Here is a 21,487-nt window from a genome sequence, read left to right on the forward strand (position 1 = left end):
CTTCTCTGTGATTTTATAGGGAAAAGGTAGTAATGGCATGGGATGGAAATTCCCTGGTTTAGCTGGATCCAGCAGCGTTTTTTTTTTATATAGTGGGACCCCCACAGCAAGCTTTCATCGCCCAGGAACCTGGCCAGAGGGCAGGGATCTGTTAATCAATTCACCTACTACAGGTAGAATTACTTCCACCCGTCTTTCTAAAATGGATGGAAAGGCTGGTCCAACAGGGACTGATTTTACTGCAGCAGATAGTGGGCTCAACTCCTCAGGCTTAATAGGCCGGACGTTTAAAAGCTTGGAGCTATACTCTGCACAGCTGAACCAAGACCTCGAGCATGGGGCATATCTAGCTTTCCCAGGAAAAGACTCGTATATTTTGGTCACGTTTTCCACAAAGAACTGGGCCAAGACATTGCACCCCTCTTCAGAAGGTTCTGTTGATGCTGAAAGTTGAGATCAAGATGAGTGACTAAACCACTGCAAAGAATTTCACGGGGCAAACCTTGGGCGGTTTTAATTTTGTTTGTATAAAATTTGCGGCAACGTTTCTTGAAATGACAATGACAATGATAATGTTTTTGTGCAGCCACATAGTCCACATAGAGATGGCATGCTGAACACAGTGGATACTGAACAAAGGTGGTCATCTATCGCTGGTGAAAACAGAGGAGTTGACGGCGTTTCAAACTTTCCAGATGAATTGAGAAACTCATGATCAAGTCAGCATGTACTCTTAACTGGGACAGATCAGATGAACATCTGCTCCCACAAGTTGTGCGACAGCGACTTTGGTGGAGGCACAGGAGTTGATCTCCCAAGCAATCTCTATATCCCTCCGCAGTCAATTCCCCATAATTTCTAACCTTAACTCTTCCTCTTGAATCTCAAATGCAGTGATTGGCTGTTGCTTTCCTTTAGTTTTTCCTGGAATGAATGTGCTTCAAATGGCACTTCATGTACGATATTGTGCTATATGATATGCTACTTTTAGACGTTTGTTACTCCACGATACAGAGTTAGTGCTTACATATGTTTGTTTTTTAAAAAGTGTTCCAGATCCCAATACTTGAAAGTTTGTGGTCCCCCTCTTCTACAAATGGATTTAGAAATAAAAGGAAGGAAGGAGATGCTCAAGTACGTAATGAGGTATTGATGCTCTGCCTACACCATGTACTAATGATGAAAAAGTTTTTCTACTTTCCATCAAAAAAGTTACCTTTAACATTAAATGATCAATAGCTACTGTAAGATGGAGACATATTTTATGTTCATTTGAAATCCACTGACAATAATCCTGGGTGGCAACTGTTTTGTTTGCTGCATAGTTAACAAAACTATATTTGAGGAAGAAATGGTATAGAACCTCTAACAGTTCAATTTATGTTTCAGGTTGCTACAGCAAATCTTGCATGGGCCTCAGTAGCAATACATCAAGTTCAAGTGAGTATTTGGTTGCTGTTATATATTTTATAGAAGTAAAAGAAAATCTCAGATTTATTGTGAACCGCCTGAGTCACAAAGTCAGTGTTTCAATAAAGAGAGGCCCTGATTAAAAAATATGGATTTCTGTGCTAAAGTCCAAAGACCTCTGTTCTTAATAAATGAGGGTTAGTCACAAAAGAGAGCGTATAGGATAGCATGAGGGATGGATTGGGGTGATGGGTGATGGGGGAGGGTGGTGATGTAAATAGTTTGCAACCCCCTCTACATTTGGTGTAAATGTCTCCATCTTAAAAACATGGTGAATTGCTCTGTTACGAAATGTAGGACTACATGTGGGTTTTTTTTAGAGCTGAGGGAGTACCGGAGAACCCTTGCATTTCATGGTGGTGTAGAGGAAATGGTATGTCCACAGAAGGGTACTTTTGCCGTTGACAAAAACTAAGTCTTAAATATCATGTGAAACCAGCAAATCAGTAAAAATTGTGGATTACCCCACATGTGGACAATATTAATTGGTGTTTAAGGTTATCTAGTGTTCATTGGAAATCTATTAAGGCTACATGTTTCTTGAACTCTGACTCTGAGTTCTGTTGTCGATCACACAAATAGCTCTGAAGACTTTGGTGTATTATTCCAACGAACTGGGAAGTTTTAAGGATTGAAATCACGTTTGACTCGTAGGCTGCTGCTATTCGATCATTTTCTAAGCATTAATCTGAGAGCATTGCCCATGATACCAAGGAAGAGAGCAGGTCATTTTTTTTACTATGTCTTCGGTTCGCCTTTGTCTAATCTCTCTTGACTTCGTCGTTTGGTGAGCCTGACTTTGGAACGAAGTCTTTTAGTGAATCCCTGCCCCCACCGACCCCCTTCCTAGCCGCCCACCCTCATTTTGCTATGTTAGTTCTTTTCAAAGTGGGGAGCTACGTTTTGTACAGTGCGTTTATAACTTCGTTTCAGGGGCGGCTCTAGGCTCATGGTGGCCCTGGGCAGGGAGCGTAGGTAGGGGCCCCCGGAAGAGGGGGTCCGGGCGGGGCGGAGCGGGAGGCCAGTGAAGAGGGGGGGGGGTCAGGGTGTTTGAAAGCGGAACTGAGCCGGAGGCTGCCAAATCCCTGCCATGGGCCTCCACGCAAATATGTATCCATCCTCAGAGGATTATTATATTAAGGATATATAATGGTGTGGTGGCCCCTGGGGGTTGGCGGCCCTGTGCAGGTGCACAGCTTGCACATGCCTAAGGCCGCCCCTGTTCGTTTCATTATTAGATTTATTGTCTTTTGGAGGTTGTCTTTCAGGATTGTTAGCTTTGTTCGAGAGAGACTTCTTTGAGGTTGTCTATGGGATTGAGGCATTTTGTGTTCCCATTTGCACTATGTTGTTGGTCTTCTACAGTTTGATCCTGCTTACTTTTTTTGATGCTTCGAAATGGAATGGGGTCAATTAAGGTTTATTGTTAAAGTATACTGAAGCGATGAAGTGTACTTGGTGAGTGGTCGAACTACAGCTTAGGTTGCACTGCTAGAATTGTTGCTTTGATGTGTGTGTGAAGATTAGATCCAACATGTGGCCAGTGGTGTAGGTGGGAATAGCTCACTACATTCCGTGTAATAGCTGATTTTTTATTTCTAAGTTTGATAGTGTCATTACTACTATGTGTTTCAGTTATTATTGCAACATATCACTTTGTATGCAGCATTCTGTCTTAAGGAATTGCATGTTTGTCATATCTATAATTTTTACATTTTTATTTAGATGCCCAAGACTAACCGTTCATGGGTGTAACATATTTATGCCTTGCATTAGCTAATGAGGAGAATAACCACTGAGGATGCCCTAACCACTGGGGTAACGGTTCTCTGGGCTAACCGTACCCACCTAGCCCATTTTCAACATTTCTGAAGTCTTTGGCTACACTAAACCTGGGTGCTTTGGAGTGTGTATTGAGAGTGTACTACGATAGTCCTGGTGTCCTCCAACATCTAACACTAAAATCCCTTTTTAGGCAGTACTTTTACCCCAAATAAATTTAGATACAGAAGTATGGTAAAATCAAAGCTGAGCTTTTGTTAACGAGGCAGTAGATACCCACAATCTTTCAGCATTCTTGCCCAAGTGTCAGCTGACATTTGCCTGTGACAGAGGAGGCTTCTTTGAAGTGTCCCCCAAATATCATATGAAAACCCCAGCAGACTTGTCAACCAGGATGTGATATTCAAGCAGCTCTTGACACTTTAATGTCAAAGGTCATCCTCCCAGTCACCTCTGCATATTCTATCTGGTTCAGAGGGGTCATCTTGGCCCATTCAGGACAGCCTATTGTTTTGCTCCCAGAAGCAAGTTCACACCTCATTTACTCCTATTGAAATGCTAATGTCTGGCTGGCACAGCAAAATGTAAATTTAGCTTCCAGGGACTTTAGGCAGGGCAAAGGTACATTTTCTATAATAGGCAAAATTCTACTATACCGTTAAGTTGAATTTTGTTTAACTATTAAAAAGAGTCCTTGAAATATTTATCTAGCTGTTTCCTAGGTGGCGGTAACATCTATTAAACATTTATTGAACTTAATATTGTATCCCAGCGCCTTCCTATGGAACACCTATCTCTTCTATATTGAAAATGGCTTTTAGGGCCTTTTCTCTGGAAGAACATATTTAACATTAAACCTTTACACGTCCTGTTTCTAAATACCATGCACCCTGCCTTAACCCCTTCGCCGCGGCGCAAATTCCACCACGGTGCTATTTTTCATGTCCAAGCAAGCCCAACATAATAACATGTATTTGAATATTCATTTGATGTGTTATGATGAATATTCATGGCTGTTATTGGAACTGGATTGTTAAACCTCTCAGCCTTAGGGTGGTCTTCTCCAAAACTGTTTGCCTTACTCCTCCATTATTGCTGATCTCATTTTTGTTATTCTTAGGACCAGTGCTAAAATACATCTACTCATTCATGGTAACATTGGCTTACACCTAATTGGCACATTGAATTTACGTATATGTCCCTAGTAAAGTGGGACTTACATGTACCCTTGGCCTATAAATTAAATGCTACTTGTGGGCTTGCAGCACTCATTGTGCCACCCACTTAAATAGCCCTTTAAACATGCCTCAGTGTCTTGCTTCGCCTTTCAGATAATACAGAATCTCCCACGCGGTGGGTCAAACCCACACAGCTAAGCAGAAGACATAAACACAACACCTTTAGAAAAAGGACTCTCTTTTTATAATAAGGCTTGGCGTTTTATTTTAAACAATGCTGTCTAACAGAACGGATTTCCCCGATGCCAAACGCACAACATTCAAATACACATAGAGATTTATATTTATATGCATGCAATAATAACACACTTGATAAATGCAACAGTTAAATGCATGAATAATACCATGAATAAACAAGCAGCAAATAATATGATATAAGACTCAAGCAAATATAATGGGATGTCCTGCAAGAGATCAGAAAGATATATGCACCGAATCACAAAGAAAACACCTCAAATGATCACTGGCAACACATCACAATGGCAATAATCAAAACTCAACACTTCACCTGGTGCAAACACTGCATCTTAGCCCACTCCTGACCAGGGGATTAAACAGCCGGGGATAAGAGCCTCAGCAACCCGGGTTCCGCTGATCTGAAGTAGACGCATCCGTCCCCATTTGGATTCCAAAATCCAGGTTTCTAAGTCAACAACCCTCCACTTTATAATCTCAAAACACACTAGAAGGTTTGAGAAACCTTCCCCTTGTGCCAAAGGAATTTTACTAGGACTGGCCAGCTTCCAAGCAAGCATTCCATGGCAGGAAGGAGTTCCCACGTCCCCTCTATCTTCTCGAATGTTCCAGCCTTAATCTTGACGAAGCTCATGAAAGCCTTCCAGGGTACATTACACAATCTCTCACAAAAACAATCCTTGAAGTTGATTAACCCAAGCTAGTAGAGTCTGAATTCAGGATGACATGAGGCCATGTCAAAGCCAATAGGAAGAACTTCATAATACTACCAATGTACAACACAATGCACATTTGTGCACCACTGCTTTACAGCATCACATTCTTTATCTCTCAACGTACAACACAGAGCACATTTGTGCACCACTGCTCATAACACTGCACTTCGAGACCAAAAAGTGTGTTTCACACCTCTCTCGCTCTCTCTCTCATGCTTTCAAATGCACATCCCGCACGTTCTGTTCTTGGCAAGGCTGTTCTAATCTGTGACAGCTCCCACTGAAAGACTGCAAGATACATTCAGGCTAGGATAAAATAACACACCAAAGTCAATTAAAATAATGGTAGTCAAATGTCATCACTGGCTGTCAGACCACAAGAGTGCCTCTGGCACTACACTCGGCCTGTGTGTGCAGTTTTAAACTGCCTTTTTGACCTGGCAAAATAAACATTTTTCCAGGCCTAAACCTTATTTTTAAATACATTTATGGCAGCCCTAGGGTTGGCCCTAAACAGCCCATAGGACAAGGTGTAGCGTATTCAAAAAGTTGGACATGTACTTTTAACTGTTACGTGTCGTGATAGTGAAGAACTCTTAACTCTGTTTTTTTTCTACTGTAAGGCCTACTTCTCCCATAGGATAACATTGAGTGACATTATTACATTTACTAAGGGATAACTTTCAATTGAGAGCAGGTAGGAATATTGCGTTTGGTGTCTAAAGAATTGTTATTTAAAACCCTCTTTAATGGAAAAGTTGGATTTGAAGTCACATATCTGAAATTGCCACATTTATAAATTTGCCACTTTCTTGTCCCACTGTTTGGTGCCTGTATCCTTGGTCACATGACTAGGTGTACCTGATTGTTGGTCTTTGTATTTTTTCCTCTGACTGTGAGACAAAGGGGGAATAGATGTTGTTTGATGGGACAGTTATTACTTGATAGTAGCTGCAGCAGGTCCATTGGGGCTGAGGGGCCACACCCCTCATCTTTTGTGCCTTAAGAACAGTCTGTCAGGCTGGGCAAAGGTAGGCCTGACAGACACTCTCCATTTTCAGGTCAAAAAGCCTGGAGCTAGACATGCACTACATGTGCAGGCTCCTGGCTGCCTGAGCGGAACTTTGCTGGGCTGAGGATGTCACAGCTCCTGTGGGCGTGACCTCATCAGCTCAGCAAAAGTCCTGGAGGCCCTCTCCCTCGGTGACGAGGGGTAGCGTCACTCATTGCCTTGCACCTGAGCACTTCGGTTTTAAGCCCTGAAGCTCCTAGGGTAGAGTGTCAATCAGTGACACTTTGTCACAGAGTGGGGTCACCCCGTGACGACGACTGTACTGCTTCCTTCCCATATTGGCCAATGAGGGAAGGTAACAGTCCAAACCCTCCTGGGACCTCCAAGGCAGAGCTGCAAGTGTGATTTTTAGTTTTTATTTAAATTGATGTTTGAATGTTTAGTAATGAGTGTTCTGAGTAGATGTGTGTGTGTGTGCGCGTGTGTGTGTTAATGCATGCGTGTGTGTCCTGCTTGATAGGGGGCGCAGCAATCACCTACCACACTTTCAATCACAAAGGCTCTGGCTCAGCACACACACACAAAGGGTTTGACACTAGTCTTTTGTGCTCTTAAACTGGGTCCAGGACAGGGAGGAAGGGAATTTCAGACACCTCAGGGGTGGAAACAGAAAGAGTCTTTTCCTACTTCAAAGCTGACACCAAGTATAAATATTGGCCCTTGAGACCCAACTTTTCAGTACACCTCTGAACCTGTGGATACTACAGAAGGATTGCTGTGCTGCTCTGCTGTCAGAAAGACAGCTTCTCTGTAGCCCTGCTGCCTGAGAAGGAAGACTGGATCTGCACCCTTCAACCCTGGCTGAGGTGACTCCAAGTGTCAGCTGACTAACCTCCTGTCTCGAGATATAAGAACATAAAACGCTCCAGAGGCCTCCTTGCATTATCCAAGCTTACCTTCTGTCTGGACCAGCTTGCGCCCTCCATTTTGTCTAAATTGATGTGGGATTTTCTCGCGTGATATTTTTACATTGTTTTGTTATGAAGTGCTCCATAAATACTTTACACATTGCTTCTAAGTTGAGCCTCACTGATTTTGTGCCAAGTTACCAGCGGGTTAAGCACAGGATAATTTGTTATTGCTTGTAACTTCACCCTGACTGGAATTATGGTGGCTGCTTGAGTAGGGTTTCACCCCCCTCAACCAGTAACCCGGTTTCATATAGGGACATTCTGTGTCCAATATTCACCAAGGAGGAGACATGTGGCTATTAAGTGCAAGTCATCAGTGCCTTCTGTACGAAAGCAAGGACATTGAGACAGACTGTAACATATCATCACTTGGGACTTAATTTAAAGTCTTTCTTTTCGTAAGCTGTATATTCAAATCATGTGGAAGTAGTGAGTCATGCAAGTTATACAATAGCCCATAATCAAGCAGTGATCTAATTGTCCATATCAATTTTAGTATCAATGTCTTTGGCTGAAGGCCACTATTATGCCTTCTCAACAAAGAAGTCAAGAACTTGCAACTATATATAAAATAAAGTTTTTGGCAGAGCTAACTTCCCATATGTTCTCACTAACCTTTACTAATTAGCTGCTGGAAGGAGAGCAGCCATGCTTTCTCCAAGACACTAGGACCATTCTCCAGAAGTACAGTTGGAAGTAAGCAATTAACCTCAGGGGAATGTCCTTGGAGATGCAGAAATACCAAACTCCAAGCAACATTTGTTAATACAATAACCACCACAGTGTTTTAAGTTTCACCCTGGTGAGTGCTCAATATAATGGTGGAGAAAGCAAACATCGACTAAATAAATAATAAAATGGCTATTCAGCTTCTGCCAACTTAAGCATTCGTTGACAAAAATAACTGCTGGGTAACTTAAGATTGAGTAAGGTCCATCCACTAGTTGCCAGTAGCAAACTCAAATGCCTTTCTGTCCTTAGCGGTAGCCCCAGATAAAAACACCTATTATTGATTCCAACCTTCTAATGACTATGTGAGGAAAAATGCAGCTGAAAACAATACAGATATGTTGGTGATGATCACAATGTTAGTTATGTTGCAGTGATCAATATGGGATAGGCAGATGATTCCATTAATTCATGAGTGTTGCATGTTGTTTCTGGAGGGGCTATAATTAGCACCTAAAATCTTCCCCACTTGCTGCGATATAACAACCCCGAAGTATGTCGCTTGCAGGGTCGATCCGAGAATATCATCCATGATCCCAGGGGTTTCTAATATATCACTTTCCGGCATTTGGGCGATGACCTGACATGATTAAGTAACCAAGCAAAAAAACAGCTTCAAGTATTAGAGCAAACAAAAGTGGTATGCTTTTTCCTGGTACTGTAAGATTGGTTCCCATAGAGTAAGACATGGCTACTTGTGCCATGTACATTACGCATACATAACAATTTATATGCCTGATACACCACAACTGAAGAAGAGTCCAGAGGTACACCAAAAACCTTTTCTGTGTCTGAATGAACCATTGAAATAAATGCTTGACCTCAGTAAAATCAAAGAGCATAACTGCTAAATTAGTGTGTGCAGTGAATGAAAGTATTTCCATTTTGACACTAAGGTTTAATCATGGGGTCAGGTACAATAATAGCACTTTAGAGAATTTGATTTACAACATCCGATATCGGTGGAATTTACTATGGCACTGGACAGTATAACCCATGTCAAACTGGTTTTGTCTTTCTTTGGAACCATAACTGTTAATGTTATTTCAAGATGTGGGGAGTGATAACTTTGCTTATAGACTAAAGACATTTGCAAATAAGAGTGTCAGTGCAGAAGTGTACACCTTGTTTATCTCCAAAGAATGGCCATTTTCAGCTGATACACCCCTAGTGATACTGGGCTAATCTTAGGAATCTCCATTGTCAAACCTGGGAAGCAAAATTCAGTACTCCAGAGTGTCCCATTCTGAAATAGTAACATCTTGTTTACCTCCAATTGCTCAATGAGTTATAAGCCGTACCATAGGAGTACTCCCCTTTCTTTAAGATAGGTACAGTATTTGCAACATGGATTCTCTGTTGAAGTTCAATTAAGGCTGATACTTTTATGTGACGAACCACTTTACCTGCGGTTTAGTGAGACTTAGGAGTGTAAACACACAATCTGTGAGGCAGGTTCCAGTTCTTAAGCAGTGAAGTGTTTCCTCAGAAGGCATGATTTATTTGCTGAGTTTGCTGTAGTCTTTTGGATTGGGCAACAGAGATGTACATAGTCAAGTTTATCAATGTTATTTAATATTGCTCTATCTCACTCTGCATCGGGCATTTCACCCCGCTTAGTAGTAGCACCTTGCCTCTTTTTTTCTTCTCGATCACCTTTGCCAGTCCCAGTGCGTTCAGATTGAGGTTTATCCTGTATCGAGGGTCACATTTTTACTATATACTTCCCCTCTTTTGTCAGCTGTTTGTGAGTAGCAGTATCCTCTGGGTGGTACTTTTATACAGGTACCCAATTGCTTAGCAGCAGACAGAGCAGCTGTATTGGTCTGACTGTATAGAGGGGCAGACACATTTAATGTGGCTGATGTGTCCACTTAAGATTGTGTATAGTATTTTCCCCACTAGATACAACTTATAAGGCACCTTAAGAAATGTACTAGACACTATGTGCTGTTAGATCGGTTAGCCAAATGATTTACCTTCTCCACAGGCCCTCTCCCAGCAGTGTCCCTCCATAGTTTCATCTGTGCCCTAGTAGAGGTTGTTGTATTTGTTGTAGTATTCTTAGGGTGGCAGGGGGACCAGAACAAGATATGACTGGCTCCTTGCCCTAACTGTCATTAAACACTGAGGAGTTCAGGGTTTTCCTTAACATCATAGGGGCTTTGCTGTTCCAAAGGGATCCCATCCCACAGACCACTGCCTACTCTTAAAAAAAAAAAAATGAAAAGAAAACTTTTCATTTTTATTTTTTGTAATGCAGCCTGTATTCCTTGAAGGAAAATAAGCTGCATTACAAAAAAAGATTCCTTTATTTAAAAAGCAATCACAGTCATGGTGGTCTGCCGACTCCAGCAGGCCACCTTCCTTGTGATTGTTGCCATTCCGAATGGATCGCAAAGTGCGACCTTCCTCATGAATTTTTATGAGGCGGCCCATTTGTGACCCATTGGGAATAGGGAACAGGCACCTTTGTACATAGCTGTTTCTGATTTCCCAATTGCATCTGGCCCATTGTTTGCTGTCCAGAAGCCAGGGAGTTAATCAAATCAAACTCCAGGCATTCGCAGCATGAGCTACCAAGAGAGCCAATAGCCTGTATTTATCAATCAGTTGTAAGGGTTAATACGTGGGACATACAGGATCCAGTAAAAAGTCAGTCTACCTGTCAGAATTTTTCTCTTAGATACAGTATTGCAGCTCCCTTCTATCATTTTCTGAGGGGTTTGGATTGTGGAACCAGCAGTGCACTAGTATAAAGTACAATGCAGTTGATGCAGCACTGCTTTAAGAAGTCCCCCTCACCATTGTGGTGCAATGATTGGAAATTCTGCCAACAGCTGTTGCTACCAAAGTCTATGGCCCTCTTCGGCCACCTTAATCAGCATATATGTGTACGGTGTAAGAACCATTATCTGCACTTTTTTGAAAACTTTTGATAGATATGGATCCCGTGGATAGGTAGGGAGGCAGAATCAGTCAGGTCTCAGATCTTCAGTGGCCATGCACAGCCAACTGCCGTCTTCCCAGTTTTTTTTAAGTGTACCTGACTGACGGGTAATAAATCCAAATTAGTGAACTGCATTGTTCAATTTGAAAAGAAATTATGCTTGCGTTCTGTTCTGCATCTTTTTGATTTGCTTTTTGTTTGCTTTGCTTTTTGTTGCTATTTACTATGATCCTTCTATATCTTTAATGTATGATATAACTATACTCATTTAATTAGGGGCGTGGGGGCAGAGTTACTGTAAAAGATGTTTTGGAAAATAAGCTGACTATATTTAAGAAACATGTGCTTCTTATATTCGCTGTATATTTATGAGCTGTTAACACAAATGTCAGACTTATTAGATGTTTATTCAGGTAAGCGGTAAGCAGTACTTATTGTATTCTGAAATGTCAGTTTGCATTGTATTGTAGGTCTGCAGAGGCCTTGCCAAACAGACGGAGTTGAATGACTTCCTTCTTGATGTATCAAAGTAAGTGTTTTTCATATGGTAGTGCTTAAACTTGATTGATTGCTCAGTGGCAGACATTTCCTGGCTACTGATGTGAAAGATGCTGATCATATCCAAGCATTCTTTGTTTTTTTGTGGGTGTGGAGCAGGCAGAAGTACAGATGTATGTTATTTGCAGATTCTGTTTGCTACACTTCAACCATAAACAAGTAAACAACTTGTAAATGTTAGTTGCAGAAAATTACGACTTTATCACTTCTAGGTTTCTTCATGTCCAGCCTGAACTGCCAGGCCAGGTTCTCCCTGGACCGTAATAATTTTGCATATGTCACCCTAAATGAAAAGGGTATGCCCAGACAAGGGGCCCATGCAGGCCATGCCACTGAATTCAACCTAGCCTGGCTGATAAGAGGTGATACCCCGAAACCGATCCCAGAATGCTTGTTTCCGCTTCAGGGAGGGCCTGGCCTGGCAGTTCAGGGTGGACTGTCCCATGAGGAGCAGGGTCATGACTTATTTGCATATGTCTGGGTCCAAACTGGAATGGCGTGGCAAACAAAAGAACAATGGGTTTAACCCAGATTTGGGACTGGGGATGAATGTGTGATTTGTTCAGCATTCCGTCCATCATCTGTTCATTTTGAAAATGGGGGATAGCCTCTCCAGGGTATTTTTGATGAATAACACAATCTTAAACCACATAAACTTGAGAAGACAATGTTAGAACCCTTGTAGGCAAGACATTTTAGGTCTGGTGTTAGCCAAGACCTTTCGATTTTACTAAAATTACTTATATTACATAGTGGAGGTAGACATTCTGTAGTTATAGTTAGGATTCCCGGTGAAAAGAATTTCTTGGATTTTTGCTTGCTTATAACTTTGTTACTATTTGATGAACCTCCAGAAAACCTTGCCAGCCTATTCATTATCCAGTATTAGGGTATCTTTCATAGATTCACATGCCTGAATCATTCCCCGGTTCCCATCCCGACGACGATGAATGATTCAGGCATGTGGATCTATGAAAGATACCAATACTGGATAACTGCAGTTACAGGTAAGTAACGCATTCCTTATCCATATTAGGGTATCTTTCATAGATTCACATGCCTGAATCATTCCCTGTCTTCGGGATGGGAACCGGGAAATGATTTAGGCATTTGAATCTATGAAAGATACCAATACTTGATAATTGAAGTTACGGGTAAGTACCACATTACTTTTTCTACATTGGCTGATGATGCAAAGTTTTGTAGTGATTAGTGAAGGAGGTGCAAAAAATGGGCCTCTCAAAATAGGTTTTTCCACCACTACATTTTCATCGACTTTTTAAACAGAAATAGCGCCAAAATGGCTGACTGGATTTACATGAAATTTGACAGGAATATACAGTATGATGTGGAAAGGGTCCTTTTTTTAATTCATCTGACTTTTGTTTTCAGTTGTTGAGTAATGAGGGAGTAAACCTTAGTGATATATTGGGCTGCTGTACCTGTGCAGTATACTATGGTACATGGCGCTGACAAAATACATTATTGGATAATTAAATACCTTGCAAAAGAAAAAGCAGCCATATTGTTTAGACTACACTTTCTTTGTTTTAACTGAAATATAACTTTACTATTTTTGTAATGTATAGAAAGAAATTAGGCACTTTAGCAAAGTCTGAAGAATTAGGGCAAAGTATTTTTATTGATTCATATTCTCTATTCCCACTCAAGTCTATATAACAGTAGGGAAAGCGCTGAACTTTGAAGAGGTGAAATTTGCTATTCCCAACTCAGTCTACACAACAGTAGGGAAAGTGTTGGACTTTGGTAGGTTTAAATCTACTATTCCCACTCCAAATAATGCAAGAGTAGGGAAAGGGCTGGATTTCGGAGGTGTAAAATGTACTATACTACAAACAACGCAACAGTAGGGAAGGTGTTAGACTTCAGAGGGGTAGAATTTACTATTCCCACTCAAAACACAAAATTGCGGAAAGGTTCAACCTTGGAGGGGGTTACATTTAGTATTTCACTCCAAACAAGCCACCAGTAGGGAAAGCATTAGATTTCGTAGGGGTAAAATTTACTATTACCACCCCAGTCAGTCCAAAAGTAGGGAAAGTGTTGGAGGGGTAAAGTTTACTATTCCCAATCCTGACTGTGCAATAGTAGGGAGAGGTGAAATTCAATATTCTCTTTTCAAGCTGTGCAACAGTATGGAAAGTGGTGGACTTTGGAGGGGTAAAATCTACTATCCTCACTTCAGTCTCTGCAACAGTAGGGAAATAATTGGATTTTGAAGGGGTGAAATTTACTATTCCCACTCCAAACAGCGCAACACAAGGGAAGGTTTTGAACTGAGAAGAGGTTCATTTTACTATCTCTACGGTAGTCTAAGGAAGGGTAGAGAAAATACTTAACTACAAATACATTACGTATATGAGTAACCCCATGAGGTTAAAAAAAATATTAAACTCTTAATAAAACAATTACTAATGAACATTAAATATATACATATTAAAAAACTGAAAACAATTAATTACTATTACATAAAAAAGTATCAATTAACGCCTTAACCGCGGTGGTTTTTCCGCCGCGGTGCAAGCGTTCTAAAGGGTTGGCGGGGCTGCGGCGGCCGTAGGCCGATGGGAGCACGGAAGGGGTAAATACATAATTGTACAATTAATTATTTTCCCACCCTGTTCACTTACCTTGCAGCCCTCACCTTTTTACAATAAATTAAGTAATTAAACTTTAATAGTTAATTACTTAACTATCCCCCCAAAACCCATACAAAACTTGCATCCTGCAACTTTTATTTTTTAGTACGTTTACGATGTACTGCAGTACTTTCTCGAAAGTATCTAGTGCGTATCTCAGTCCCAGAACAACAATTTAAAAGAATTCATAGTATAATAAGCAACATTATATGCTTAGAAGCAATTTAAAGAGAAACATAGAATATTAAATATAAAGAAGTTTAAGATTAATTATATTTAGGAAAACTAATTTATTTTATATGAAACCAACTTAAACTACACAAACCTTTGACATGATAAAATTATAGTTATAACTTAGTTATAATTTGCACCCTTACTTTTACTCACCCACCTCAATACAGTGGGTTGTCAAATCAAATCAAATCAAAATAGGCTTTATTCGATATTCAAAAAGGATATCATAAAAGCAATCATTACATTTTGTTAAAAACACAAACATCATAAAAAATATAAAAAGTGCAAAACAGCCAAGGATTTAAAAAACACAAACATGCATGGGCTATCATAAAGATTTCCTGAATTTAAGCAGCAATTTTAAGAACTGTTCCATAGTACATATAACATCTTTGTCCTCCAACTGTTGCAACCGAACAAAGGCATCTCTACAGGTCCTCAAGCCCCATTTCTTAAAAAGAGGTCTCAATAAAGCTTTCCTGGGAACTAGATAATATGTACAGAATGAAATAGAATGAATGTTCGATTGAGGGGAAAGGTCATCACAAGGGCATGGGCAGAGATTTCGAGACCAATTGTTACAAGAAGGGAATGTTATATGGCGGTAGAAAGAGCCCAATCTAAATCTAGTAAGAAGCATTCTAGAAAAATGGGAAAAATCAGAGGAAAGATACAATTGGGGACCCTTATTCAAAGTAATCAGTTGGAAATCCAAAGTTGTTTTGTTTGATTTTTGAATAGCCCACCTCTTGGCTTCCAGATGATCCATTAAGATCTTTCTCAAGGTTTTCCTAGAAAAGTTCTCCAACGACATAGGATCAGTATATAGATCTGGGCGTCCAATTTCACAAAAAACACTTTTTACGTATACCAGCCATTTCGTGTATTTTGCCCCTTCTAGTTTAAGAATGTCCAAAATTACTTCTCGATTTAGTACAGCCTCCGGGGTGGACCAGATTTTATGCCACAAAAGCAGGGGCTCAACTTTAATTACATCTGAAATGTATGGTAGACCTAACTCTATGTGGGTCATGTAGACAGATGTTGATTTCGGTATAGCTAGTAGATACCTTAAAAAATGGTTTTCTACTGTTTGGATGGCTGATATATTCTCGATCCCCCACAGACCGGCCCCATAGATTGCTGTTGAGACACATTTGGCTTTATAGATAAGAATAAGCTCTTTTACTGGTCTCCCCCCCCTATTTTGCTGGCAAAATCACGAAGCGCCCCAATTGCTCTAACAAATGCAAGTTTCCTAGCTTTAACAGCAGACTGCCATGTCACCTTTCTATGGACACAGATGCCCAGATACGGAAAATGATCAACTGTGTCTATTCTTTGACCTTCAATGAATATGGGACATGGGATTTTCTTTGATCCCTTACTGCATACCATCGAAAAAGTTTTGCCAATATTCACTTTGAGACCCCTTTCATGCATAAAATTTGAAAAGGCAGTAACTGCTCTTTGTAGGCCCAGTCGTGTTTGAGATAAAATAGCCGCATCGTCGGCATACAACAAAATTGGTACGGCTTGTCCTCCCACTTTCGGATAATCACATTCGATGTTTTTCAAGTGATCTCCAATGGCGTTTATGTAGAGAGAGAAAAGCAGGGGGGCTAAAATGCACCCCTGCCTCACCCCTCTGGTGATGGTAAACCTTGGAGAGCACTCCCCCCTCAGACCAAACCGCACCCTGGCCCCCGCATCTCTGTACAAATTCTTGATGAAGTCGAGGATAGATGGATTTATCCCCAACTGCTCAAGTACCTTCCATAACTGGTCATGGGACCACGCAATCAAAAGCGGAGGTTAAATCTATATATGTTACGTAAAGATTGCCCCTTTTCACGTCCACATATTTAGACATAAGGAGATGTAAGTTGAGGGTTTGTTCCACTGTGCCCCTTCCACATCGAAAGCCATATTGTAATCTAGAAAGAACATCATCCTCCTCAGACCAGTGCTGTAAACGTTTTAAAATTATGCGACCTGCGACCTTCATTAGAGAGTCAATCAAGGAGATGGGCCGATAGCAAGATGGTAAATGCCTATCTCCTTTTTTATAAATGGGTATCACAATTGCCTCAGTGGGTTGTCAAATCGCTAGCCAGACTAAATTAACTAATACTCTGCCCTTTACCATGCACAGTCTTCTCATAAATTGTCATTTGAGAGGGCATGACTGTTACAATTGCAATGATTTACCTTGCTGTAAGTGATGTAATATGAAAGGGTATAAACAGTGCAAGGGAAAGTTAGAGTTCAAGTTAATTTAGTCTGGCTAGCAAGTAGATAACACTCTGTACGGAGGTGTGCAGGTTTTAGTAACTTTGTTATAACTTTAACTTTAAAATGTGTAACGTTTGTGTAGTTTAAGGTGGTTTTGTATAGAAATAAATGATATTTCCCTAACTATAGTTAGTATTAAACCTTCGGGTCTTTATTGAGATATATGTATAACACACTTCTCTTCCAAAAGAAGTACACTGCACGCGAAACTTCGAGTAATATCAGGTGCTTTATTCAACATAAAGTGCAGCAGCTGACTTTCAATACTGATGCGTTTTGGCTTGTGGAGAGCCTTGATCACAGGTGAGCAATACCTTTGATTACAAAGTGACCACGTGTTTAAGGCGAATTACAGACTACCTTGCTTTTGCATAGTCTTAAGGTCATACAATCAGAGTGCACATTAAAAGTATGTTCATTGCACTTTTCTTTTGTTTTTTAATTAACGAGGAGGGCATGGCAACTTCCACAACAAAGTTTTGCAAAAACTATGACAAAGCAAGTATCAACCATGCAAAAAGGATGACCGCCAACACCACGTCTGTTAGCTTTGCCAGTGCTTGCTTTAAGGTATAAATGTGAGGTTCAATGTTTCCCATCTGTCATGTAGATAAGGAGTATCAAAGGAGGATTTTATGAAAAAAAGAACATTTCTTTTGGGGCAGCTGATATTAATCTAAATCTTCCCGAATCCGTATCTTTAAAGACCACTCAAAAAAAGATCTCAGTCTTGCGCAGATCATGATAAATTGTGTTGTTGGTGCCAGCAATTGATGATAAAGACACATTTCCAACCTGATCTGTTCCTGGGCTATTGACATTGGTAAAGCACATAAATGACTCTGGAACACTGGTTAAGGCTTCATTTACGATTGTTGTTTCCATACTTCCTAATCCTTTTAACTGTGAGCTCAATGTTCTTGCCCGTACTTCTGCAAGAACAACATTTTCATTGAAATGGCTTTGTTCTGAGTAAATACATACTTTCCAAGTTAATAGGCCCATTTTATTGATCTGTCAAGAAAATATTTATACCAAAGCAGTCACGCTCTAGAATTCCATTGTTGCCTTATTTATTTACTGTCTTTACACAAAATAATTTGAGAATTCCAGTTTCTTCTTTTGCCTTTTACCTTTAATAACATACATTTAATATAATAACCTCTAATAACATACATTTCAATACTAACATCTTTTACCTAAAAATTAAAGTGTACATTTTTATTGAAAATACGTTGTTCCTTATATTTTCTCCATATTTTAGCCTGTATTTCTTTATTTCAAGTTGTTTTAGCAATATCTGTTTAATGTTAGCAGTATTTTTTAATTTTTTATTGTCCTCATCCCACCATTGTATGCAAATTGCAGCCTGCCAGCCGTTCTGTACCTCCCCAGGCTTTTGGCGATATCTCCATAGTCTTGCATATGAGCCCATCCAGTAACCTGGTTGCAAGTCCCATGCAGGTGCAGGTGTAATAATAGGACTAATACAATTAAGCTCTTATTGTGCCATTCCAATTCAGAAAAGCCTCCTAGATCTTAGAATGCGTATTAGTCTCTAAACCTGTATCCTTTTTACAGGTGCTTTTTGCTGCCTGGAACCAGTCTATCCAGAGTGGTGGGACAGCTTATATCCATTTTTTACACATTTCTGGCCTAGCAAGTAGAACCAGATAAAAGAGCAGGGCCTGCTTATCCCTGGTAAGGGGCGAAATCGGCTTATCTTCTACTCCCAACATTATTAATGATAAGCTTATTTTTATTTTGGCACAGAGAATTTAATTTATAGCCTTTTCCACTGTGGACCAGTAAACCTTTAACACAGGGCATTCAAAAAACATATGTCTGTCATCAGCACACAGCACACATCTGACATCTTGGGGCAACAGCTGTTACAAAATTTGCCCATTTATATGGTGTCCAATAGAGGCTTTTGACTGTAAAAAAAAAAAAAGATTCCTTTTTAAGTTAGATGGTTTAACTACTTTATAAAGCAACTTAAAAGAAAGTTGCCAAAGTTTCTGTGGCTCCGACATCTGCATCGCACCATCCCAAATCTCATAAGGTGCTTTGATTTTCTTCTGTTCAAAAGACACCAATGTTTGAGACCAGTCACTTACTTCCTTCTTCATTGGGGTTTCATTCTGTAGCTTTTTTTTCCGAACTCCCAAAATCTTTCGGTCTCGTTCCTATTTGCTTCCCCCAGGACAATAACTGCAGATACTTAAACCTTGAGAGGGACCCCCTTGTCTTTGCCCACAATATTTCCCATGGCACCACCTCTTTCATCATCATGAGGTCCCCACAGAACTCTATTCCTGTCTTCCTGAGTGGGATACTTAATTGATCTTGCAAACATTCCGGCGTGCCTGGTGAATCTCAAATTAGTGCCCCCCCCCCCGAATGGTATCCAATTTCTAGTGTGTTCCTTATTCTGACCCACAGAATTAGTGCTGCCTTTAACGTCTTCAGTTTTACTTTTTTTTTTTCCATTTAAACATATTTTTTATTCGTCAATTTGCATATATATCGCCGAGCTCTGCACACCAGAGACATCTGCCGAATCAGACCATCTGTACCATGAAAGCAATCGACTTTTGTGAGCAAAATCAAAAAATGCATAACAAGGACATACTAAATGATATAGAAATCCCCCCCCCCACTCCCTCCCTTTCCCCACCCCCTTCAATCACACTAAGTCTGCATAGTCCTGTCCACAGCCTAGACATATGGTCAAAGAATAGTAGCAGGGTAGCACGCCCCCCCCCGCCCCCCCCCCCTCCCTGCGCCTTTACAGAACAAGAAACTACCCCAATGAATTAATCTCCGCTACCACTGGCGGCTCCAACCATAGGCCCCGATAGTCCGCCCATCGTTTCCAAATTTTATAGTGCTTTCATTGGCATCCCCTGGCTACAAATATAGGTTGCTCTAACCCCATGCAAAAACCCAATCCATTCTTCCATGCAGCCACCGAGGGGGCCCGCTTCGCCTTCCATGATTTCGCAATGTCTCCCTTCGCCAATGTGAAGCCTAATAGCATGAGGTGTCGTTTGTAGACATTGCCCCCTATCCCCTCCAAGACATGACGCAGGGCCAACTGCGGCGTATGAGGGAGCCCCCACCCCAGGACCTCTGAAAGGCATGGAAAACCCCCCCTCCAAAAGCGATCTAAGGATGTACACCACCAGACAGTAGGTATGAAAGTGCCCTTCCTCCCGACCACAGCGGAGACACTCTGGGGAAGCGATCAGCCGCGCCCGCCACACTCGTGCCCTAGTAAAATAGACCCTGTGGAGATACTTGAACTGGGCCAGATGGAGTCGCATCACTATGGCCGCAACCTGCGGAGCTGCCAAGGCCTCCATCCAGTCCTCTTCCTCCAGATTGCCCAAGTCTTCCTCCCTGTCCTCCCTAAGCTTCTGAAGTGTAAGGGGAGCAGTGAGTAACCGGGGATTGATAGATCCAGGAAATCTTCTTTTCCTGTTAGTCCCCCATGAAGACTTTCGCTTCCAGCGGACTAAATTCAGGAAGAGACTCCAGACCTTCCAGGCTAGGGGACCGGGCATGGTGAAATTGGAGGTACCGGTAAAATTGTGACTGCGGCATATGGCATCTGAAGGTGCTGGAAGGGCTTGAGTGTCGTGCCCCTCAGGACATCGCCCAGGTTTGAAATACCGATGATGTCCCATCCCCGGAAACCTTGCAGGGCCGCCAATTGGGGCAAGCGCCCATTATTCCACAGAGCGGTCTCCCGAGTCAGGGTATTCCACCAACCCATACGCCACAGCGCCTACCTCCAAATCAGGAACACCACCCGCATGACTGATGGCATCGCACCCCGCAACGGCTCCAACTACAAAAGTGTTTGTAATGAGTGGCGCCCCATGAGTTGTCGTTCCAGTGCATACGCCGGGTCCCCCCTGTCACCATACCACCACTTATTAAGGACCAGCAGGTGCGAGGCCTGGTAGTACGAGAGAATGTCCGAGGACGCGAGACCTCCCCAATAGGTGGGCGGGAAACATGTACGCAGTGCTATACGCACCGTTCCCCCTCCCACAAAAATTGCCCAAGCACAGAATTCACCAGCCAGAGCCATCTGGACGGGATCGGGTACAGGTGATTCTGTAGCTGTTAGAGGAGCCGGGGAAGTGCCACAATATTGAATATTGCCGGTCTGCCAATCAATGTCAGGGGCATATGGGACCAGGACTTGAGATCTACACAAACCAGCTCCCACACTGGAGCAAAGTTTCGCTCCCAGGAGATTGCGGTACATCCGAGAGAAACACCCCAGGTATTTCAAGCCCCGTGCCGCCAACTGGTACGAGGACGCCCACGTGCCCACTCTCATCCGATCCGAGGGCCCAGGGTGACTCTTGGGGGGGAGGGGAGGGAGAAACAGATGGGGGGTCTCCCAGCCACCTCCCATGCGGCTCGTTTGGGCCACCAATCCCCACTGCAATGCCGGGAGGGGGGCACCGTGAAGAGCAAGCCTGCCGCTCCCGTCACAGACTTCCACATTCCGCCAATAACCCTCACTGCTGGGCGACCCAGTCACGAGCCGCAGCCTTCGCCTCCCAGCGTCTCGCCTCACCTACTTGGCCCGATCCGGCTGCCGGGCCTCCCCCTCCGATCTCGCCTCAGGCCGTGTTGCAGAGCAGCGCTCTACAC

At 41.9% G+C, this 21,487-nt stretch overlaps 1 protein-coding gene across 8 annotated transcripts in view; it reads left to right on the forward strand.

The window, feature by feature from the left end:
- PDE10A (phosphodiesterase 10A) overlaps nt 1–21,487 on the forward strand; it is a 1,305,213-nt gene that overhangs the window by 690,488 nt on the left and 593,238 nt on the right. For all 8 annotated transcript variants that reach the window (XM_078648625.1, XM_078648626.1, XM_078648627.1 and 5 more), the window contains 2 exons: nt 1,390–1,440; nt 11,534–11,592. In XM_078648625.1, coding sequence (XP_078504751.1) covers nt 1,390–1,440; nt 11,534–11,592 — 110 coding nt within the window. The remainder of the gene's footprint in view (nt 1–1,389; nt 1,441–11,533; nt 11,593–21,487) is intronic.

Source organism: Lissotriton helveticus, chromosome 6 (assembly GCF_964261635.1).
Source record: "Lissotriton helveticus chromosome 6, aLisHel1.1, whole genome shotgun sequence".
In the NCBI taxonomy this organism is placed as follows: Eukaryota; Metazoa; Chordata; class Amphibia; order Caudata; family Salamandridae; genus Lissotriton; species Lissotriton helveticus.